Here is a 25257-nt window from a genome sequence, read left to right as displayed (position 1 = left end):
AGTTGACAGGAACCCCAGAGGCCAACTCTATCTTCAACTATCTTCAGCTCCCCTTTGTTGTACTCAAGAGGTAGAAAAGTAATTATTACCTTTGCCAGCACAGTCTCTGAATTCGATGCCTTGAGAAGGAATATTGTAGTTTTCTAACAATATTTGTGTGGTGGTAGAAAGGTTTCTCTCACATGCTTCCATCTTGAAACAGATCTACTTCTCCATCCTCCTAATCTGGAGATTATTCAAGGGCTATTACCAATTGGTTTAGCCTGTTTCCAGTTGTGTTTTTTCTCCTAGCTAGGACCAGATTTGTTCTAGAGAACCAAATTCAAAAGACATCTATAGAACTCTTGGACTGAAATGGTCAGATATCCCAGAAAAGGCAGAAAAGAGCCTATTTCTAGAATATGATCTCCATGAAGTATAAATACTTTAAATCTAGACCTGTCTCACAGAAATCAGGGCATTTTGGTCCCCTTATCCTTGTGTAAAGAAACCTTATTGATGCGAAATATTTCAGTGTTTTAAGTGAGACCAATTGTGGTGAGACAGAAGCTTTCAAATTTCAGAAGCCCTAAGGACCAGACCCTTCTTCAAAATCACAAACTGGCTCAATTCCAAGTGGTTAGCCTATCCAATTTTGATCAGTATGGTCAGGTATAATATTACTTTAGAGATACCACTTGGTTTAAGTGCTCCATCAGAATCATAGAGTTTAGAGCTGGAAAATCCTTGGCTGAAAGAACTTAGATCTGGAAAAGACCTTAAAGATCATCCATACCTTGGATAACCAGGGGTCCTTATTGGGGTCCATGGACCCTCCAAGGGGTCTATGGATAACTCAACTCAACAAACACTTCTAAACTGCTTAGTATGTGTCAGGCACTGTGCTAAGCACTGGAGATGGCAAATAGAAACAAAAAAGAAAAATAGTACCTACTCTTAAAGAGTTTACATTTTGATATGAAGACAATACTCAAAAAAGGCACTGAAAAGTGGGCCAAGGAGGGGAGGGATGGTTGGAGGGGGAGAAGAAAACTAGTGGTAAAGTTCAAAGAGTTAGAAGTAGAGACTAAAGAGGAATGAAGGATGTAGTTTTTAGGAGAAACTCCTAGAACCAATGGGCAAGTGTACCACAAGGGTAGAGAGGTGCTCCATGGCGAGAAGACTACAGGGGATAAGGGAACTTCAAAGGTAGAAGGCAACCAAAACATGATAGTGAAGTTCAATTTCAGGGAATGACCTTGGATGGGAAAAACAAATTACATCTTCATTTTTACTAACCTCTAACTGAAATTTAGTATTTCCTGCTATTGTGAATATAGACAACAAATATTATTCTGAGAAGGGGTCAATAGGCCTTACCAGAATGCACCCATGACACAGAAAAGGTTAAGAAGCCATTATCTATACCAACCCTCTCATTTTACTGGTATTGAAACTGAGGCTCAGAACATTTAAATGACCTGCCTGAGGTCTAGGTGGGACTTAGGACACAGTTTATGATAGAAATTGGTTGCTCCTGGGCTGTTGGAAGGCCAGTGCTAGTGATGGACACTAATTGAGTATTCTACTATTTGGAATAGGAGAGATCAGATAGTGGAAGGCAGTGTGAGTAATGAACTACAGTTCCTGAAAACACTAGGGTGGTAGCCAGAGGCAACTCCTGTAAGTACAAGGGGAGAGACATGTCTAGTTTTTGTGTCATTCAAAATCTATGTATAACAATCTTCAACAGATATATTCTAGGTCACCAATCCCTGCTTTACAGGCACTTAAGAAACACTGTGGGCAACTAGGTGGTGAGGTGGATAGAATGCCGGAAAGACCTGAGCCCACATCCAGCCTCTAACACTTCCTAGCTACATGATCCTAGGCAAGTCACTTAACTCTCTTTACCTCAGTTTCCTCATCTGTAAAATGAGCTGAAGAATGAAATGGCAAACCACTCTAGCATCTTTGCCAAAAAAAAAATCCCAAATGGCATCACAAAGAGTCAGACACGACTGAAAAACATCTAAACAACCAAAGAAACACGTGAAACAGTTAATTCGGTTAACTAGTGCCAGGCAGCAAAGTAGCCTGAACTTGAATGGCCATACCCCAGAGTTCCATGACAAGCTGACAGAAAAAGCCCCCTTTTCTCATAAAAAAAATTATAGTCATGGCTTAAACACATTTGAAAAGCTCATGAGTAAGTCAGTCTGGTGAAGAGATACAAGGCTCCTAACAACTGTATGGTAGGAGGAATCTAAGGAAAGATATGGGCTATAAAGGGAAGAGGTCTAGAATCCCATTCTCTTTTGGAGTGAAAGAGACATACTCTTAACTGAAAGGGAGCATATCTGAAATGTTTTGGAATGCTAAGTGGGACAGGGTGAAGGTAAGGGCAAGAAGCAAATAATTCTCTCTGATTTTTGTGCTTAACATGGTTGATAGTCAATAAACATCTATTAAGCCCTCACTGTGTGCCAAGCACTGTTGCTTAGCATGTTAAACAAAGAAAAGCAAAAGGCAGTCCCTGCCCTCAAGGGGCTCACAGTCTAATGAAGAAAATAATAAGTAAACAGATAGGTACAAACCAGTTACGAGAAGGATAAATTTGAAATAATTGACAAAGAGAAGGCACTATAAGTAAGTGGTCTTAGGGAAAGGCTTCCTGCAGAACGCAGTATTTTAGCTGGAATTTGAAGGAAGCTATGGAGGCCAGGAGGCAGAGATGAGAAGGGAGAGCTTTCCAGGCATGGGGGACTCCTAGTGCAAATGCTCAGAGTGAGTAGAGAGGAGGAAAGCCTTGTTTGAAGAACACCTAGGAGGCTGACTTACTTGATCAAAGAGTTTAGCGAATGGGCTTGTGTATCAGTAAGGCGATAAACACAACATCAGCGATAATCGTGAATATTGCTATGTAGTTCTGTATTGCAAAGTATGAGAGACTCTGTATGTAGAAGGTAGAAGTGTAACATTTATTCAGACACCAGAGAACCATATCACATAACCAAATGTTCAGCTCCCACAGTCAGTTAGCCCACTTTATCGTAACAGGAAGGAACCTAAAACACAACATCACAACATGGAGCCTCACCATTCCAAAACCTCTCTGACCCCCTGCTGGGGCCTTCCCAAAAACAAACTCACAGTATGGCTGTTTCAACAATCCGGCTTGCAGCTGCTGTGGGGGGTGTAAAACCAACAACAACCAGCTCACAGAATGCTGCAAGCCCAGGTTCTTTTGATCTGCTTTACTAAGGAAAGCAACGTTAAGGGGTTAACAAGCTTACTTTAATCCAGCATACAAATATCATTCACTTAGTTCAGGGGAAAAAGCCAGCACCCTGAACTTCAGAGCAAATACAAACAAATTACAAATATACATTTATAAACAGACCAAATACAATTCATAGTTACCCAGAAAACCATCAACATCTGAGTTCAGCCGGAAAGCCCTTGGAGCAGCTGCCAAGAGTCCTCACCTCCAGGAGAGAGAGCCTTAAGCAAGTAGCTCTGTTCTCCCTTTTAATACAGTTTCAGACGTCATCAGATATCATCTGAGCGACCAGAACTTAGGCTTCTATGTTTGGCTCTGGAGTTAGCACCTCCCTTCATTGGCCCCACTTGGAGCCTCACCTTAGTTACCAATTCACACCTACATAGGCTTAGCACCTAATAGATAGGGGTTTGGGCCTGGGGCTTAGCACCTAGTAAGACTCAATCAAAGATACCGAATTAATCAAAGGAAATAAAGGCCAGATACTTCAAGGATCCCCAATACAACAGCTATCACAGGTCGACTTTTTTACCCCAGCTCTAACTATCATGCCGGCCATTAACAGCCATAAGGGTTCTCTCTCAGCGTTTCCTGTGACAACTCCCTTTTCCTGTCAGGAAGCTCCTCCTACCACACATGACTTAGGCTTCCTGTGATGTAAGCAAGTCACATGGCCTATTAATGGCTGGGAAAGATCTTCAAATCTAAATTGCTATTACAGCTTGGAGTCTGGAAGATTTGATTTCAAGTCCTGCTTCTTATATTTACTAGCCATGTGACCCTGAGCAAATCATTTAATCTTCAAGGTTAAAGTGTTCAAGGTAGCCCCATAGGACTAATAAGCTCTCATTGGTAGAAAGAGTTCCCCACACTGAAGAAGTCACAGATACTTAGAATTCCCAAGTCCCTAGCAAAGGGCCTTCCATATTTTGTTGATATTGTGATCCAGACCTTTGATTCCACTTTGGGGAAATTTTTAGGCATGGAAATTCCCTCCACAGGGGCATATAGGTACTTCTTCGTAACTTACAGTCTTAGAGGGTTCTCTAGGGAACTAAGAGGTAAAGGACTCATCCATGGCCACATAGCTAGTATGTATCAGAGGCTAGGCTTGATTCCAGGTCTTCCTAACTAAAAGACTGGTACCATACTGACTCCGAATAAGCATTTAATAAATGCTTGTTGAGTGGAATGGAAGGCAATTTGGTGACATTGGGGAGGAGGGAACTCAAATTTATGTAGTACTTTAATGCATAAAAAGCCTTGGATCAAAGGTATTTGTACTTCTCAAAAGTAACGTTGTTTCTCTCACTTATTTCTTTTATATTTCAGAAGGATAGGACTTAACACTGTTGGTCTTGTCTCATTTGTACCCCCTTATTCCTGGAGGGGAGCAGGCAGAAATACCCAAGCACCACTCTGAATGCTTTTACATTATTGTACTACCTCCCACTACCCTCACCCCGACTCTCACTGTAACCATCTTGGCCAAAAGAGGACCAATTTCTACCAGTTTCATTTTTCCCTCTTGCTTGCTGCAAAGCAATGGGCAAAACATTTCTTCCTGTTTTCCTCTCTGCTTTATGATTTTGAGGGGGAGAAAATCTATTGGTTTCATTCAGGTTCCAAAACATCAGTACTTTTCATGCTCTCTGCTCAAAAGACCTGTGTAGCAGGGAGTCTGCGACCCTTCACCCTGTAACCCTACTCAGCAGCTGGTCTCAGCCCTAATGGGATGAGAGGTAAAGATATGTGGGCCACCTAGGAGAAGAGGAGGATCATTGTACATTTTGATGTCGTGTCTACTCACTGGAACAGATCACATGGGACAAAGAAAAGAAGGTAAATGGTGTACACCCACATACCACCACAGAACTAGACATCACACACAAGCCTCTAGTTGCCAAAAGGGGAAAAAAAAAGTTTCAAATTCCTATTTGATTTCCTCTCTCTGTGTTGACTCTGAAAACAAAGCTGAAATTCTCACTGAGAAAAAATTTTTTTTCATCATTTCTTTGTTATGTTTTAGAAGAAGAGGTGGGTGGGAGAATTAGAAACCTAGAGTAACAGCCACTACAGAAAAACAAGCCCACAAAAGCTGTCATTTGCTCAAAGTGAGAAAATGTAGCATGTGGCATTGCACAACCTATGTAGTAATTGATGATGGAGAAGCATCTTGATGAGTTTTCAAGTTGACATCACCTATTTCTTTAAAGCATGAAGAACTCTTGGCAGTCATCATCAAGGTGCCCAGACATCATGGTCCAAGACATCAAGGAGCTAGGGAGGGCCCTATGTGGGAATGGACAAATGTCCCATGGCAGGGAGGGGAGGGAGATAATGATTAAGTATCTCTTCTTCACATGCTCTTAGAGACTTGTTCAGAAGGTTAGGACCTAGTAAGGAATCCAACCTTGACAAATAAGCAGACAAAAATCTTTATTCAAGTGTTTCAGTCAATCAGCAAACATTTTTTATTAGGTACCTACTATGTGCTAGGCACTGTTCTAAGTTATAGAGAATGCAAAGAAAGACAAAATTGGTTCCTACCCTCAAGGATCTTACACTGTAATAGTGGAAATAACTTTTAAATAACTGAGTTCATCATTCAAGAGATATACTGACTGAATAGGTCATCTGAAAGGGAAGGCAGTAGCATCTCTGGGTGGGGAAGAAGGGAATGGCAAAGGCCATTCAAAGAAGGTTCACTATGTTGTTTGTCTTTTGAAGAGAACCAGTGACATTAGGAGGATGATCTTCATTTACAAGTAAATTGCATTTAAGTGAGGCAGGGCTGTGCAAAGTCATTGGCCTCACTCTCTTCTCCAGAGTCATTCTGAGTCCAGTGGCAAGACATAGGTCAGGATGATTAGAGATGGCCCCATAAGTAGTGGGAGACCTTGGCCTTTTTAAGATCTTTCCCAGCTATCAGTTTCTCTGAGGCAACACCCATTCATTAGTTAAAGGTTAGGTAAGAATTGAGGTAAAAGATGGCCTACTTTGCCTTCACAAAAGAATCAGTGAGGAAGGGGAAGACCCTCAGATTTTCTGGCCAAAATAGAAACAATTGCTATTTACACTCACTCCTAGTCATCAAAACCCAAACTATGGCCAAGTGAGGCTTGGGCTGGGCCTGTTATTGGCCAATCAGTGAGAGCTAGAGTGATTTGGGTTTAAAGGCATAGTCAAGTAGCTCCATTTAAATCTCAGTGGGCTTTATCAATATGAGTTGAACCTTGAAGGAATCAGGGAAGCTAAGTAGTGGAGGTGAGAGGACAAGGAAGGGTTTGAGGCTTTCAACCAGAGGCGGGGAGACTGGACATGGAAAGTTACATTTGAATAACTGCAAGAAGGTCAGCACTGCTAAGTTGTAGAGTGTGAGGAGGGTAAAATGTGGCAAGACAGGAAAAGTAGGAAGGGGCATAGTTATAAAAGAGAATTAAATGCCAAACTGAGGACTTCATATTTGATCCTCTATGTAAGGAGGGAACCACTGGGACTCAAAGAGCAGGGGTGACATGGTTCACCTACACTTTAGAAGTATCTTGTGGGCAGCTGAGTCAAAGATGGATTGGAAAAGGGGGAAAGATTTGAGGAAAGGAGACCAGGCTGTTATGGTAGTCCAGGCCGATGAAGGTCCAAATGGGTTATGGCTATATAAACATAGAGGAGGGAGCTGTTTCAACAATCCAGCTAGCAGCTGTTGTGGCGGTGAAAGACCAACACAAGCCCAACAACAAGAACGCTGCCAGTATGCTGCAAAAGCCCAGGTTCTTTTGATCTGCTTTACTAAGGAAAGCAACGTTAAGGGGTTGACAAGCTTACTTTAATTCAGCATACAAATGTCACTCACTTAGTTCAGGGGGAAAAGCCAGCACACTGAACTTCAGAACAAATACAAACAAATTACAAACATGGACAGACAGACCTTGTCTGATTCAAATCCCAATACATAGTTACCAGAGTTTGACAAAGTCCCAGCATCAGGGTTTACAAGCTGGAGGGCTCTTAACTACAGCTGCCCAGAGTCTCTGTAAGCCACCAAAAGTGAGAACCCTGCACAAATAGCTCTGTCCTCTCTTATTATACCATTTCAGATGTCATCAAATGTCATCCGAATGACCAGAACTTAGGCTCCTATGATTGGCTCTTGAGTTAGCCCCTCCCCTTAGTACCCTGGTAGCTTCACACCCACATAGGTTTAGCACCTAATAGGGGTTTGGGCCTGGGGCTTAGCACCTAGTAAGACTCAATGAAATACACTGAATTAATCAAAGGAAACAAAAGCCAAACTCTTCAAGGGCACTTGGTTGAACTAAGTGCTAAGAGCCCATTTTGCTTACCAACACAGGAGCGTATAAAAGAGACCTAGGGAAGGAATGCATGGGGAGAGCTACTGTTATAAACAACATGGCCTAGTGGATAGAGTACTGGATTTGTAGTCAGGGAGACGTGGGTGCAAATTCTGTTTCAGCCATTTGCTAGTTGTGAGGCTGCAGACATCATTGTCGTATATACAAGTGGCTATGGACAACTGAACTCTGAGTCTCAGTTTCTTCATCTGTAAAGGGAGGATAATAATAGCACTCATCTCACACGGTTGTTTTAAAGATGAAACAGGATATATATATATATAAAATTGACCAGCACTTGCTAGCAGTGTGACCCTGAGCAAATCACTTAACCATTAAGTGCCTCTGTTTGCTGATCTGTAAGATGGGAATAATAAGAGCCCCCACCTGCTATTGTTGCTGTAAGGATAAAGTAAGATGATATTTGTAAAGGGCTTTACGAACCTTGAAGCACTACATGCATGCGGTCATAATTACTGCTGTTATTAAAGCTCACTGAAAACCTCAAAGCACTTTGTAAATACCAGCTTTTATTATCGCTTGAAATCAGAGGACTTACATTCTGGCCAGCCTGGAGCTGCTCAATCCATTCTAGAATCTCAGGCCAGGATGAAAGACCTCTCAGTCAGGGTCATCCTTTTCTTCTTAGTCTTTCTTTTTGGTTTGTTCTTGTTGAGCCATTTCAGTCACATCCCACTCTTTGTGACCCCATTTGGGGTTTTCTTAGCAAAGATACTGGAGTGGTTTGTCATTTTCTTCATCAGCCCATTTTACAGATGAGGAAACTGAGGCACATAGGGTAAAGTGATTTGTCTAGAGTAATACAGCTAGTAAGTGTCTGAGGCCAGATTTGAACTCAGGAAGATGAGTCTTCCTGACTCCAGGCCTGGTACTTTATCTACTGAACCACCTAGCTACCCAAACCAATGTACACTGCCCAAACCAACAGGCCTACCTAATTATGACCTTTGCCAACCCAGCCATTCCCCATGTCTAACACTTCCTGCTGCTGAGAACCAAAGAAACATAGCCCGGGGGTGGGGAACCTGGGGCCTTGAGGCCACCTCAAGGCCCCAGGTTCCCCACCCCCGGCCTAGACCTTCCACTTTGGGAGATGATCCCTTTTCTATCCCAATAGCACAAACACCCCAATCTGGTTGAAAGGTTTGACTTTCTTCTTGGACACCAACACTGAAGGCTGCCAGCTGCCTGGATTCCTCTGAGGGGAAGTAATCCTCTTCACCCAAATTGCAGTGTTCCATGCTGGTCTCAGACTCTTGTACTTGGAAGCAATAAAGCAGGGTTTTAAGTGTGCCATCAAGTAGTGGCTTTACTTACACAGCTGTACAAAGATACATAAAGAGCCTGGCTTCTGGGAGGTGGGGGCTCCATTGTCTGCAAAGGAATGATCAATAAGTCGTGGCAGAAGTGATCCATGGGGAGGCAAATATTCATTCCATCAGGTCTAAGGAGCAAGCAAAGCAGCCCCTTCTTTCCATATGGGTGCCTGCCTGAGGGCCTGCACCTGAGCCCTAGATCACCCACCTGGGGGTAAGGGAGGGGGAGGGGCATTCCTTATCAGCCTTTGGCAGCTGAACCGTGTTTAAGTCAGCTTTTGGCCTGCTGCACCAATACACCAACTCGTGTCAAGTCTACCTCCACAAGATTGCACGCCAGTCTCCATTTCTTCACTCACATAGTTGCTTCCTGACTTTAAGCCCTTTAGCAAATCTTACTGTTGATTATTGCAGTAATTTTCTAATTGGTCTCCATGTTTCAAATCTCTTCTCTGTCCAAGCCATCTTCCACACAGTTGCCAAATGATGTTTTTAAGGCACAGGCCCAAATGAGTCACTTTCCTGCTCAATAAACTCTCACAGCCCCCTATTACTTTTAAGATCAAATACATGCTTTTCCTTTTGGCAATTAAATACCTTAAAAACCTGGCTACTACCTACCTCTCCTTTGGGCAACTAGGTAGTACAGTGGATAGAGTCCTAGGCCTGGACTCAGGAAGACTCATCTTCCTGGGTTCCAATCTGGCTTCAAATACTTACTAGCTGTGCGACCATGGGCAAGTCATTTCACCCTGTTTGCCTCAGTTTCCCCATCTGTCAAATGAGCTGGAGAAGAAAATGGAAAACCATTCCAGGATCTTTGCCAAGAAAACCCCAAAATGGGGTCATGAAGAGTTGAACATGACTGAACAAAAACACCTACCTGTCCAGTCTTATTATACATTATTCCCCTCCATATGCTCTTTTGTCTAGCCAAACTCATTGTCTTTACATGTAACATTCTGTCCCACACCTCTGTGCCTTTCAACAAGTCGTCCTCCACGCCCGGAATGTACTCCCTCCTCACTTCTGACTCAGAATTCCTAGTTTCTTTGAAAGTTCACTCGGTTCCAACACCACCTTCTATATGAGGTCTTTCAGGATCCCTGCCTCAGCTGCTAGTGCCTCTCCCCAAAATAATACCTTGCATTAATTTTGTATATACTTGTATGTGTATATACTGTCTCCCCAGTAGAATATTAACTTCTTTAGGGAAGGGACTATTTGATTCTGTCTTTGTTCAGTCCTTAGCACAGTGCCCATGACAGGGTAAGTACTTAAATGCATTGACTGAATGACTGATTGGCTGATTCACCATGCTGAGACTGGATTGTAGTTTCAAATGGGGTATCTTTCCTCTCTGATTGTGGAAGAATCAGATCTCAAAGGGGAAGGTCCAGTTTGGTGAAGAGCGATCTTGCCATCCTCAGCATGGACTCTTCTATCTTCTGTCAGCCCAGTTGTAGTCCAGAGTGGGGACAGAAGTCCAGGCGCCAGGACTCTGACAAGATGAACAAAAATTCCAGGGCAGCATATCTGGATACTGCAGTCCACATGAAATCCATAGGACAAGACCAACCAATCACCCTACTTGGAGTCCAGTCAGCCATCTTCCACGTACTTACTTACATAGAAAAATGAATGAATGATATTGATTCTTTTCATTTCCTTTTATTTTTTCTTTCTTGGAGTTTTTGTTTTGTTTAAGCAATTGGATACTTATATAAATTTAGACTCCAGGCAGTCTGAAAGACACTGGGGTCAAGTTTCTTATGGATGTCAATAGTTTCCTTTCATGGATCACTGGAAAAAGTATTGGACTTAGAATCAGAAGACCTAAGTGACAAGTCTGACTTTGCTTCTTACTACCTGTGTAATCTTGGGAAAGTCATGTCATCTCTGGGCCTCAGTTTCCTCATCTGTAACATGAGAAGGTGGAATAAGGTGACTTCCATGGTGCCTGGCAGCTCTAAATCTGTAATCCTAAAGTCCCTCATCCCATTTTCCTTTTCATCTCAATGTCCTAGATTTTCTTTTTCCTTTACATGTTTCCCTCTCCAGAGCAAACAGCTAGACAGCTAGGCGGTAGTGATGGACTTGAAGTCAGGAAGACTTGAATTCAGAAAATCCCTCAGATATTCACTTTGCCGTGAACAAGTCACTCAACCTCTCTCAGACTCAGTTTTTTCATTTATAAAATGGTGATGATAATAATAGCACCTAGGTAGGTGGCACAGTGGCTAGAGTACATGCCTGGAGTCAGGAAGACTCATCTTCCTGAGTTCAAATATGACTTCAGATACTTTACCAGCTGTGTGATCCTAAGAGAATCATTTAATTCTGTTTGTTTCAGTTCCTCATCTATAAAATGAACTGCAGAAGGAAATGGCAAACCACTCCAGTATCTCTACCAAGAAAACCCCAATTGGGGTCACAAAGAGTCAGACATGACTGAAACAACTGAACAACAAAAAGCCCACTGGGTGGTTGTGGGGATCAGATCACTTAATGTAAAAAATGCTTTGCGAGTCTTACAGTGCTATATGAATTCTAGCTCTTATTATTACTAATGTTATTAGTATTATCAACATCATCATCTCCTCACTCCTGGAAACAGCAGCCATACTAGTACTATCCATACTAGTACTATCTGTACCCAAATCAGTCGAGTGCTCGTTTCTATTAATTTAGTTCCTTGTGGGCCATGAGAGAAGTACCAGAATCAAGGTTATGAGTGGTCCTGATCAGTTCTTAAATCCCTGTTATTTTATTCAATTTACCAATAAATCTTTCCTTTAAAAAATCCCAGAATCTAAGAACCCAGAGGAATGTGAGAGACCCAGAAGATCCGAAGTCATCTGACATAGTGTAACGTTACTACCCTTTGCAGATGTCAAATCGTGCAAATCATGCCTTTTGTTGGAAATAAATTTAACTAATTGAAGACAATGGAAACAACAGATATAAAACCACAGAAAGCAATTTGTGGCTACAACAACTTAAAGAAGAGAAGACTTTATCAGCACTCAATTAGTGTTTGTTTATCACTTATTTGCATCAAACCTGGTTCAACCACCTCCATGACCTTGGACAAACCATTTAACCTCTGGACTTCAGTTTCCTCCTCTGTGAAATGACAGGGTTATGCCAGATGAACTCTGAAGTCCATTCCAGATGTAAAACCAATAATAGCAGCTAGCATCCGCATAACACTTTAAGGTTTACAGAGTGCTTTGCAATTATCTCATTTGATCCCCATGACAACCCTGGGAGACAGGTGCTGTAATTATCCCCATTTTATAGATGAGGAAACAGAGGTAAACAGAGTTTACATGGCTTGCCTAGTCATACAGCTGTTAATTGTCGGAGGCTGCATTTGAACTCAGGTCTTCCTGATTCCAGGTCCAGCGTTCTATTCACTGTGCCACCTAGCTTCCTGAGTATGTGTAAGAATCTATGAAAAAACCTGTTTTAGGATATTAAATCAGCAGTGAAGGAAAGCTTTTTGTTTTTAACAGGAGAGAAGGAAATTAGGTTTTCTGTGTCATTATTATCTTAACCATTTTCATACACTTGTATGTAGTTTCCTCATCTGTAAAGTATAGGGTCTGGTCTAGATGCTCTCAGAGGACCCCAATTTCTCAAAATCTTGTGTGAACCTCTAGAACACACATGCAGTACCCTGTGTTACAGGGTTTTCTAGGGCCTTTACAGAATTTAACACAGTTCTTCTTCTCACAAAATACAAAGTCCAGGGGGCAGAGCCAACATGGCAGAGTAAAAGCAGGGACTTGCTTGAGCTCTCCCCCAAACCCCTCCAAATACCTGTAAAAATGACTCCAAACAAATTCTAGAGCAGCAGAACTATATTAGGAAGGCAGAATTTATGATTTCAAAGAGAATCTCATATGTGCCTAAAAGGTCCAGAACCGCAAGATATAAGGAATTCTTTAGGCAGAAGGCAGGAGAACTAAAGCATGTATTTACACTCCACAATAACAAGCCACAAACCAGTATCCCCATTTTGATATTTTCATCAAAAGCTTCCAGGCCCAATAAGTCCGCCTTACCAGGGTAACCAGGAGGCCACAGAGAAGCGAGATGGTATAAGGCAGAATCGTATACATGCTTCCCCTCTACGGTAAGAAGATTACCCACTAGCCTCTAGTCAGCTCTGCTACCGGCAGCTCAGCTTCGGCTGTAGGCGTCTCTGGCTCCAACCGGAAAAGGAAAGGAGGCTCTTCAAGCTGTCCTCTCCCCTCTTATAGAGTTTTTGACATCATCAAGCGCCGCCTGAACGACCAGGGCCGATTGGTTCTTGACTTGGCCCCTCCCCCTAGCGTAGACCACGTTAACACACCTCCCCTCAGCCAGCGCCACGACTCATCACACAGGAAGCTCTGGTCCTGCCCCGGAAGAGCAAGCCCCAGCGTCCAGGGAAGCTCAACGAGGCAAGCTGAGTCATTCAAAGAAAACAAAGTCCATTCTGGCTACAAGAACCCACAAAATGACAAAGTGAAACAAATTTCCACCCCAAGACAACCTGGAAGGTCGACAGGAAAGTTATGTCGCACCAGTCTAAGAGAGGAGCGCAGGCTAATACAAAAGGGGCCAGCACAGACAAGGCCACAGCATACCCAGAGCAGGCCTCAGAGGACTAAATCACTGACAGTTGTGGTGGTTTCCAGACTTATCAACCCACAAACGCCAAAGACAACTTAGAAGGTCAGTAGGAAAGGTCTGTTGGACCTGGGTGAGAGAAGAGCATGGTCCAGCCCCAGCCCTGGGGCAGTGCTGGTGGCAGCAGCAGCAGTGGCTACTTCTAGAGTTCTAAGCTCACAGATAGTAGGGGGATCAAGCAGCTGATTAGAGGGGGATTGCAGGGACCTCTTTGCTGGTGCTGAGGCAGGATTCTCTTGCTTTGCCCATGTTTGGATCTGGGTTGCTGTCCTAGATGAGAATCATGGGGCAAGGAGGAGCACTGGCATGATGGAACTTGTGGCAGAGGTGAAGGAATCCTCCTCACAGTTCCAAGGCAGAAAAGAGTGCTTGTGGTCATTCCAGATGAGAGCACAGGCCAGGAGAGGAATAAACACCTCTCCTTTGATCATACCACCTTGGAAGAACTGAAAATTTACAGATCCCTAGAAATATCTCTGAAAACAGCTGCACAAAACCCCTAAGGCTTGGGACAGTACACCCTCTGCACTGGAAGCAGGCTGACCTTAATAAAGAGTTTAAAAGTCAAGTAATTGGCTGGGAAAATGAGCAAACAGTAGGGGAAAAAATTCAGACTATAGAATCTTACTTGGGTGACAAGAAGATGAAAACATTCACTCAGAAGAAGACAACAAAGTCAAAGCTCCTACATCCAAAGCCTCCAAGAAAAATGTGAATTGGTCTCAGGCCATGGAAGAGCTCCAAAAAGATTTTGAAAATCAAGTAAGAGAAGTAGAGGAAAAATTGGGAATTGAAATGAGAGTGATGCAAGAAAATCATGAAAAACAAGTTAACAACTTGCTAAAGGAGACCCCAAAAATACTGAAGAAAATAACACTTTAAAAATTAGACAAGACCAAATGGCAAAAGAGGTCCAAAAAGCCAATGAAGAGAAGAATGCCTTAAAAAGAAGAATTGGCCAAATGGAAAAGGAGATCTAAAAGCTCACTGAAGAAAATAATTCCTTAAAAATTAGATTGGAGCAAATGGAAGCTAATGATTCTATGAGAAGTCAAGACATTATAAAACAAAACCAAAAGAATGAAAAAATAGAAGACAATGTGAAATATCTCATTGGAAAAACAATTGACCTGGAAAATAGATCCAGGAGAGATAATTTAAAAATTATTGGACTACCTGAAAGCCATGATCAAAAAAAGAACCTAGGCATCATCTTTTAAGAAATTATCAAGGAAAACTGTCCTGATATTTTAGAATCAGAGGGGAAAATAGAAATAGAAGGAATCCCACAGATCACCTCCTGAAAGGGATTCCAAAAGGAAAACTCCTAGGAATATGATAGCCAAATTCCAGAGCTCCCAGGTCAAGGAGAAAATATTGCAAGCAGCCAGAAAGAAGCAGTTCAAGTATTGTGGAAATACAACCAGATAACACAAGATTTAGCAGCTTCTACATTAAGAGAGCAGAGGGCTTAGAATATGATATTCTGGAGGATTAAAACCAAGAATCACCTACCCAGCAAAACTGAGTGCAATCCATGAGGGGAAAAAATTGACATTCAATGTTGTAGAGGAATTTAATGCATTCTTGAGAAAAACCCAGACTTAAATAGAAAATTTGACTTTCAAATACAAGAATGAAGAGAAGCATGAAAAGCTAAACATGAAAGAGAAATCATAAGGAACTTATTGAAGGGATGATATCTAAAAAATAAAATTAAGGGCCAAAAGAGGAATGTACTGGGAGAAGGAGAAGGGGAGAGTGAAAATGGGGTAAATTATCTCCATAAAAGAGGCAAGAAAAAACTTTTACAGGTGAGGGGAAGAGGAAAAAGGTAAAAGGGAATGAATGAACCTTACTCTCATCAGATTTGGCTTAAGGAGGGAATAACATACACACTCAATTGAGTATGGAAGTCTATCTTATAGGAAAGTAGGGGGGGAAGGGGATAAGAGGGGGTGATGAAAGAAGGGAGGGCAGATTGGGGGAGGGGTTAATTAGAAGCAAACACTTTTGAGGAGGGACCAGGATCAAAAGGGAGAATAGAACCAATGGGAGGGGCAGGATAGGATGGAGAGAAATATACTTAGTCCTTCACAACATGACTATTATAGAAGTATATATGTATAACCTATATCAAATTGCTTGCCTTCTCTATGAGGGTGGGTGAGAAGGGAGGGAAAGAATTTGGAACTCAAAATTTTAAAAACAAATGTTAAATATTGTTTTTACATGCAAGTGGGAAATAAGATATACAGGCAATAGAGTATAGAAATCTATCTTGCCCTACAAGAAAATAGAAGGGGAAGGGAATAAAAGAAGGGGGAGTGGTGATAGAAGGGAGGGCAAATTGGGGGAAGGAGCAATCAGAATGCACACAGTCTTGGGGTGGGGGGAGGTGAGAGATGGGGAGAAAATTTGGAACTCAAAATCTTGTTGAAGTGAATGTTGAAAACTAAAAAATAAATTGATTAGTGAATTAAAAAACCTAAACAAAATACAAGATCCAGATAAACATAACGTTGGCACAAATGTATAAGTAAATGTTGAGTAAGGGAAGAATATTCAACAAAGTGTACCCTTGACTTTTTTTTCTATTTTAATTTCTAAGGTGAACTCTTTAGGGTTGTTAAGGAAAGCTTTTTGCCTTGAGAAAGACCCTTCTTCTAGGAAAGACAATCAAATTTCTATTCAACATTCACAGTAGGCCCAGTTCCTTTTTGATTTTCAGAGATGTGTTACCATTCCATTCAACAAGGGTCTCTTGAGGGTTTCTACATGTCAGGCACTGTGCTGGGAATGATGAGGTACCCAAAAGTCACATAAGACAGATCTGTCCTCAGAGAGATCACAGTCCCAGTGGTGAAAAATGGAACAGTTACCAAAAACACAATGATATATGTTGTACATTTCCCCAAATATGCCCTTAGTATGGTAGTTGCTCAATAACCAGAAAAGAGTGAAATCAGTTTGGGCTAGGTAAGGAGAGGCCTTAGACAAGGCACTGAATAGAATGGAAAAGATTTGGATAGATTGAGAGTGGTGGGGAAGGAATTCCAGAATGAGTAAGTTAAATATTTGCTGTAATATTCTCATACAGTTGGAAACTGTAATGCTGGAGGTCTGATGTACACATATAGGTTCGATGTGAGACTGTTTTCATTGTTTTCACCATGAGGTGTTGTTCGTCCTTCATTCTCAAAGAAGACCAATGCCATCAAGAAGGTGATGTCTTGACTTGGAAGTGAGTTGAATTTAAGTGAGAGAGGGCTGTGCAAAGTCACCAGCCTCACGCTTTCCTCCAGAGATATCTGAGTCCAGTGGCAAGATATAGATCAGGATGATTAGAGATGGCTCCAGATGCAGTGGGAGACCTTGGCCTTTTTGAGCTAAGGTCTTTCCCAGGTCTCAGTTTGTCTGAGGTAGTACCTCTTCAGTGATTAGGGCTAGGTACCTACTTTTACCTACTCAAAAAAAATCAATCTGGGAGGGGAAGACCCTCCTCGTTTCTGGGCAGAACAGAAACAATTGCTATTCATTTTCACTCTGAGCCATCAAAACAATCCCTAACAATCACTATGAAGCAGAAAAGAAGTGGGAGCCTAAATAAGTAGGTTTTAGAGGTAAAATAAGGTTAAATTATAATATATTAGTAATTATAATATATAATTAATATAATACCACAAATGTCAAGATGAAGAGGTTAAGCTCAATTTGAGTAGGAAAGTGACATGAAAACAGTGGTGGTATAGAATGCGTGATCCAACAGCCCTGTAGAGAGGATTGGAGGGGAAAGAGGCTGAAGACCAGGAGGTCTTTTAGGAAACTTTTGAAGAAATTCTGCCAATGAGAATGGAGAGGAAAAAGTAAATCTTAGACATTTTAAACAAAGAATTAATGACAGTAATTAACATGAAAGATGGAAGAGAGAATAATAATAAAATCCGTTATTTATGTAATGCTTTACGGTTTACAAAGCACTTTACACATAGTAATTCGTTTGTTCCTCACAAGAATCCTGTGAGGTAGATACTATTATTATCCCCATTTTACAGAAGAAGGAACTAAAACATAGAAAGGTTGAGTAATTTGTCCAGGGTCATACATCTAGTAAATGTCTCAGGCAGGATTTGAACTCGGGTCTCTCCTGACTCTAAGTCCAGTGTTCTATCCACTGAACCAACTAGTCAAATATTGATTCAGTGAAGTTAGGGGACAAGAAAAAATTTTGGTGGCATTCATGGAAATGGAAGGTAGAGAAAGAGAAGCCAGTAGGTTTAGGAAAGTTGATGAATTTGATTTGGGACGTGCTTAGTTCAAAGTAACAGCTGGACACTCAAGTGAAGATTCCTGTAAACAATTTGAAATATAGGACTGTAGATTAGGGGAGTTGGCAGGCAAGCTGTATGGATTTGGAAGTCATTGGCGTAGAGACAGTAGTTAAGGAATAGATGAGGTCTTCAAGGTGACAAGGTTTGCATTTCATAAGCCATGTGCTCTAAACAAAATATAAAGCTTTACCTAAACAAATTGTTAATCTCAAAAAGGCGTCTAAACATTAGTTCCCTCACCTCAGACATAAGCCAGAGTTCATTCTTTAGTCATGTCATAGTATGTTATAACTAATGTCTAAACCATGGCTAATGTCAACATTAGCTAATGTTGACCTTCCTAGCTATATTCATTGGTTAATGTCCAGAAGGTTTGTGAAGATAGAACTTACATAAATTATCTGAATAATTTAACAATTTGTTTCAACAGATTCTTATCAAGTGTCCACTATGTGCTAAGTGTTGTGCTGTAACATCAGTGTCCTTTCTCCATATTTAACTTTTCATCTAGCTCATTTGATTCATTTCAAGATTATCTTAGCACTTAGAATAGTGCTTAGCACAGTGCCCAGCACATAGTGAGCACTTAACAAATGCTTATTGGCTGACTGATTATATAATTAAGGTTGGCCATAGTTAAATATTTGCTATAATATTCTCATATATATTGTGTTGTGTTGTGTTGGACGCCTGATGGACACATGTAGGTTAAGTGTGAGATTGTTTTCATAGTCTTGGAGGAGGAGGGTTTAAAGTTGAAGTTTAAAGGATATGATTTATCATAGGGAAGATAAACTATGATATCATTTATCATATCACTTGGAGGATTCTGCTTGATGCATTTGAGATGGTATGTGCAATATAACAGAATCATAAGAGTAAGGAGAGGCATGATGCTGCATTGGATTTAAAGCTGAAAGACCGGAGTTTGAGTCATAGTGATGCTATTATCCATATGACCTTGGCCAATTTATTATATCGCCCTGGGAACTAGTTTCCTCACATAGAAAGAGATTGCATTGAGCCCTAAATTTTCTTCCAGCTTTAATCCTATGATCCATGTGACAAACGTGGAATGAAAGACAGTATTCATGATAAGGATAAAAAGCTACTTCATATGTGACTGGAGCTAGTCTGGATAGCAATAGTTAAGCATCAAACCCATTTGGGTTTGGGCATGACTGGGAGTTTGGAAAGCACTTTGACTCAGGCTCTCCTGAGGGCCAATTGTAATCTCCAGGCCTAAATGTATTTACTATGTGGTCATTTTTCCTGGATATCATAGTCTCTTCTCTCCACTGCTTCTTTCTCAAAGGGAATGTTTTCAAAGTAAACAAACAGATTTGTTCACGGTGGAATAGAAGCTTCAATGAAAATAGAGATTCAGAGTTTTTGCCTCGATTTCCTCACCTGTAAAAATGAAGATGATAATACTTGTATTACATAATTCACAGAGCTATTAGGAAGAAAGTGCTTAGTGAATTGTAAAGCTCTAGAAATGTGAGCTGTTTTTAGGGGAAAGGGGGGCATATTGGTTTATTTACTTCTTATATTACCTTATTATGATAAACCTATGCTACATAATTAAATAGCATCACCAGAAGTATATTGGTATTAAAAAGATGTACTTTTGTGTGAAGGAGCAGCGAGGGATTGTCAAAAGCACTGTGCAGTTTCCCAAATGCAATCTACTGTGCCCTCTTCCTCCTATTCAATTCCCTCTTCCTCCTTTTGAATTCTGGATCTAGCTTTGGGTCCATCTGTATTGCCTGTCAAAGATATATGTTCTCATTCAATAGGCTTCCTATCCAATCAAAATGGTGAGTGACCCAAAGGGCAGTGAGAGATGCACAGGAGGAGTAAATAGGCCAAAGCACATCACCAATGACGTCTGTAACAATTGGTATAAAAGACATAATACAGGAAGTGTGTTATCAAAAAAGAAGGTCGTTAGACAGCTAGTGAAAGCCAAAGATGGAGAGCTTACGCGCTACACTGATAACCAGAGAATGTGAGAAGACCCAGAGGAGGGCTTCTTGACCTGGGGTCCTTGAACTTAAAAAAAAATTTCATAACTGTATTCTAATATTATAGATTTCTTTTGTATTTTATTTTGTGCATTTAAAGACACGATTCTGAGAAGATGTCCATAAACTTTACCAGAGTCCCACCTCACACACACACACACACACACACACACACACACACACACACACACAGATTAAGGACCCCTGATATAGAGGAAGCCGCCCCACCCCGGTGTGTTGGGTAACTTCTCTAAGGAGGAATTATGGAAGAGCATGAAAAAGGATCACAAAAAATAAGGAAACGTGGATAAGTTACAATCTGTACCCTCGGAGGGAATGCCCACCTAAACAAGATCAGGGCTCCACTGATGTTAGGCTACCTCCTTTTTAAGTAAAGGATGAGACTTATACTGGTTTTTTTTTCAGCTCTTGCTACTCTCACAGGAATAGCCAGAACCCTGTTCTATCTCAATGGCATCCCCACATTGTTGAAGATGCAGGAAGGATCTCTGACTTCCTCTACTCTCTGATCTTCCTCTTGTTATGTCTGCTCCCAGAGCCTTCTTTAATACTTCTCTCCCAATGTGCCATTACGGACATCATTTTTCAAACAACTCTTCTACTGTTTCCAGGCTTTCTAGACCTCTGACAGTTGAGTCTGAGAATAAGAGAAGTTTAGTAAGGGACACAGTTTGCAATAGCACTCTTTGGGAGAGAAGCAGGCAGCATTTGCCCTGAGTCATTACTTATGGTGATTCACTGTTTAGAAATGGCATTCAGGAATGAGACGCCATTAATAGGTGTATATTTTAGTCATCCATTGTGAATGAAGAAGGAAGCACCAGGCCTGTTGTCTTAACCAGAACCTCACTCGATGCATCCAAAGCCTAGAAATAAGTGTTTAATAAATGCTTTTATTCCATTGAACCTAGCAATTCCAGTGAAAATCTTCTTACAAGAAGCTAAGGCTGTTTTTTTTTCTCCAGAAAACTGTTGCCACCATCAGCTATATTACCACTGCAAAACAAATGTAGCCTATTAAATTAATTTTAACTTTTAAAGGACAACAGCCTCACAGGTTTTCAGATTCAACTGCTGAAATATAGGGTGGGAGAGGTGTGGCTAGACAAAAGGTCAGATGTAGAAGATTGTGGTTTTGGGTGGCCTGAAGGCTCTATATGAGTCAACAATGGGATGTGGCAGCCAAAAAAGATAAAGCAATCTTTGGCTGAATTAAGAGAATATCACGTCATAAGGAAGGTGATAGTCCCACAGTGTTCTGCTTTAGATCATGTCTAAGTACTGTGTTCAATTCTGGTTACCAGATTTTAGGAAGGACACTGACAGATGAAAACCAAGTCAGAATAGTATGGCACCAAGGTCAAAGGCCTTGAGACCATCCCATAGGAGGATAATTTCGGGAACTGGAAGTGTCTAGCTTGAAAAGATAAGATTTAAGGAGATGGGATAAGGGGAACATGGTAATTGTCTTCAAGTATCTGAAGGGCTGACATAGGAAAGAGATTAGATGTGTTCTTCCTGGCTCTGGAGGTTAGAAGTATAAGCAAAAGGTAGACTTTGCAAAGAGGCAGATTTTGGTTCAGTTTAAAGAAAATCTTCCTAACAGTTATAGCTTTTTCAAAATGAAATGGGTTGCCTTGGAAGACTGAGGATTCTTCCTCACTGAAGGTCTTCAGGCAAAGACTGGATGACTAGTTGTCAAGGCTTTGCTAAAGGGAGTTACTGCTGGGGGGGCAGGTTACAGTAGATGACCTTGGAGGTCCCTCCCAATGCTAAGATTCCATCATTTTTTTAACTAGAAAAGTATTTGTAGAAGTTTCATAATCAATTGAAATGTATTTTAAATTAATTCACATTTCACAACTTTTCTTGTTGTTCAGTCATTTTCAGTCATGTCTGCCTCTCCATGATCCCATTGGGGGTTTTCTTGGCAAAGATACTGGAGTGGTTTGCCATTGCCTTCTCCATAACTCTTCTTGGCTCATCTTTAAAAAGAATGACTTATCCTTCATTTTAGATAGTATATGTCATTGGAAACACTGACTTACAAATATTTTGAGAGTTTACAGAATTCACGTAAGGGAAGACAGAGCTGAGTAATGGACAGATAAAGCATTGGACCTGGAGTCAGCAAGCCCAGGGTTCAAATCCTGCTTCAGATACATACCAACAGCATGATCTTGGGTATAAGCTCTCTGAGCTTCAGTTTCCTTATCTATAAAATGAAGGAAATTAAAGCACCTACCTCATGGAGAACCAAATGAGATAACAGATAAAATCACTTTAGAAACCTTAAAGTCCTATATAAACATGAACTATTACGATCTTCGTTGAAAAATCACATAGGAAAATGTTGCCATACCACCAGGAAAGGACCCGAAGATGGACTTGTGTTCAGACATTTTAAATGTGTCCCAGAAAACTCAGTGAACTTTGTGATGGAAAACTGTTCAGTGGACAAAGAATCGATTGGTTTTATAAACTTGTGTTAGTGCAAAGCTTCCTCACACTAACTCTATGTCCTCTATATAGAAGATATTCTTTATCCCTGTGTCTATAAGAGACAAGATTTGAGCCCATGTAGTATTCTAATTCATACCAAGTGCTTTACAAGGGGGGTTTTATTCATTCCTTCATCAACATTCGACAAGTATTTATTAAATACCTACTATGTGTAAAACACCAGGGATAAAAAAAAAAGAGGCAGAAAAAAGCCAACTTCTGCCCTAAAGAAATGTATATTATTGTGTTGTTGTTTCTACAGAGAAAACTGAAGAAAGATTGACATGGTAGTCGATGGTTTTAAATGCTAGTTGATGTATTTTACAACATAAATGCTCCACTGCATTTTTTTTAATGTATACCAGTTCATTTTAATTTCTTCTTTTTCAGTTACTTTAGAACAGTTCTCCTTAGCAGTGGGGAGCTGCCCTGTTCGGGAGGACCAGACTTTGTTAATGAAGGTAGGTTATGAGATAAAGCGCTTATTTTCTTAAAGCCTCCTAGCATTTTTATTGCTCGGAGGATAGTTTCATTTTACAAGAGGGAGTAAATTTATCATCTCTGAATTTTTACACTCTGTGGGGATAAACTTGTCATCGACGAGTAGGAGGGTTGCTGGTTAATGAGCACCACTGCTGCCTGTGGAGTTCATGAGAGTGACAGGAAAGTGGTTGTCAAATACTACCAGGGAATTTGTTTAATTCTCCAGAGATCTCGGTTGGTTCTATTTAAACTAATCTGACAGTGTCTTGACTTTTTTTTTTAGCAGATTTATGAGAGTTGGCCATGTTTTATGTCTCCTACTATGCTTTTTAATTGAGGCAAGGGCTTGAGTGTGTCCCTCATCCTCACTTTTGAGTCTACAATGGATTGCTAATACAAATTAGGCAGCACATATTACTGATGGAATTGTTGCTGCTGAGGGAAAGCATAGCTTTATTCATCCTCAATCTCAATCATTGTTGTTTTAAAATTTCTTCCAGATTAAAAAAAGAGCAAAGTCCTCCTGTCACCAACATTTAGGTTGCATGCAAAGCTAAATCCAAAATATAGAAGTGTCTGTCCAACAACACACAAGTTACTTAAAACTGTATCTTTGAATAGTTTGGTCAAACACAGAGAACAAAGAGAAGCTTGTATAGGAATGCAGATAGAAGTATTAAACAGTTACAGATTGTAGCAAAGTCACACACATGGACATAATATTCATTATTTACCACCAATGGCTGACACTCCCACTCTCCCCAAGAAACTGTATCTGCCTTTAACTTGGGACATGAACATTTAACTGCTGACAGTTCTAACATTGTGCTATTAGGAAAACACTGTCTCTGCCCATCAAACCAGGGACTAAATCCTATAATCAAATACCAGTAACTGTGGGAAACAAAAAAAATTAATTAAAAAAACATAGAATGTTTCTATAAGTGGGTTTTAAGTAATTTTCTCGAGATGAGGTATTTGGGATCTGTCCATTTTAAAACTTTTAACATTTAATACACCAGCAAATGTTGGTAATATTAAACCTCTACATTTATGATGATATATTTTGAAGCAAAAATGTGCAGGCCTTAAGTACAATTTTCATTTCTGAAAATTGGGCCTATTTAATAGAAGACCGGGCAGCTAGTTGGTGATGTGGATAGAGCACCAGGCCTGGAGTCTGTAAGACCTGAGTTCATTTTTGGCCTGCTAGCTGTGTGCCTCTGGGCAAGTCACTTAACTCAGTTTCTTCATCTGTAAAATGAGCCGGAGAAGGAAATGGTAAACTACTCCACTATTTTTGCCAAGAAAACTCCAAATGGAGTCACGAAGAGTCATATACAACCGAACACCAGTAACAACAAAATGGAAGACCATTCTGGGTTGGCCATACCTACAGCAAACAGGATTCACTTAGAATCCAAAAAGGTACATTGGAAGCAGAGTCCCCTTTATCTGCCAGAGAAGTCACCCAGCTTTATTCAAAGTTTAAAAGATTCCCTATGTTCCTTGTCGGTAACCTTGGACAAATTACCTCACTTCTCAGGGCAATGGCTTTCTCATCTGTAAAAATGAAGAATCTGACAGGATTCCCCAAGATGCTTTCTAGCTCTAAGGTCCTTTGATCCATTCTTTCAACACATGAGGCCAAAACTTTCCCCTCTAGGTCAGGGATTCTTAACCTGGGTCCCTGAACTTTAAAAACAAGGGTTTTTATTTGATAACTTATTTCAACATAATTTGTTCCTTCAGTCATCCTGTTTATTTTACGCATTTAAAAACATTATTCTGAGACAGTGCACAGGATTCACCAGTCCCCCAAAGAGGTCCATGGCACAAAACCACTTCAGAATCTCTACTCTATGTAACTATTATCTTTCTGGGGCCTAGAATTTGCTGGGGGGGGGGTGCATCTGGACAGCCTTGATACAGATCTGCACACATTCTTCTAGGTAACCTGGCCCATGAGTGTCACTAACCAGCAATTGTTAGTAACGTCATGCCCCTCCTTACCATATATGACCTCTTCTTTTCTCTATATTTCCCCTTTCTCTTTGTTTCACTGGCTTTTTGGCAGGGGAGGGCCTGTCATTCCCTCTTAGCTTCTTCATCTCCTACTGTCCCCTTCTCCATCTTAAGTAGAGACAACATGATGTAATGCACAGATCCTGAATCTGAAATGAGGAGGCTGAATTTCAAAATCCACTTCTGACACTTGCTAGTTGTATGACTGTGGGCAAGTCACAGAATCACAGAATATCT

General features: G+C 40.8%; 1 protein-coding gene across 1 annotated transcript in view; it reads left to right on the top strand.

Moving 5' to 3' along the window:
• The window catches only part of ACOXL (acyl-CoA oxidase like), a 531229-nt gene that overhangs the window by 433424 nt on the left and 72548 nt on the right, over positions 1-25257 (top strand). Inside the window, exon 17 of the mRNA XM_036753019.1 lies at positions 22903-22973. Coding sequence (XP_036608914.1) covers positions 22903-22973 — 71 coding nt within the window. The remainder of the gene's footprint in view (positions 1-22902; positions 22974-25257) is intronic.

This window comes from Trichosurus vulpecula, chromosome 3 (assembly GCF_011100635.1).
Source record: "Trichosurus vulpecula isolate mTriVul1 chromosome 3, mTriVul1.pri, whole genome shotgun sequence".
In the NCBI taxonomy this organism is placed as follows: domain Eukaryota; kingdom Metazoa; phylum Chordata; class Mammalia; order Diprotodontia; family Phalangeridae; genus Trichosurus; species Trichosurus vulpecula.
Note: the sequence above shows the minus strand (reverse complement) of the source record. Positions and strands in the feature narration are given on the sequence as shown.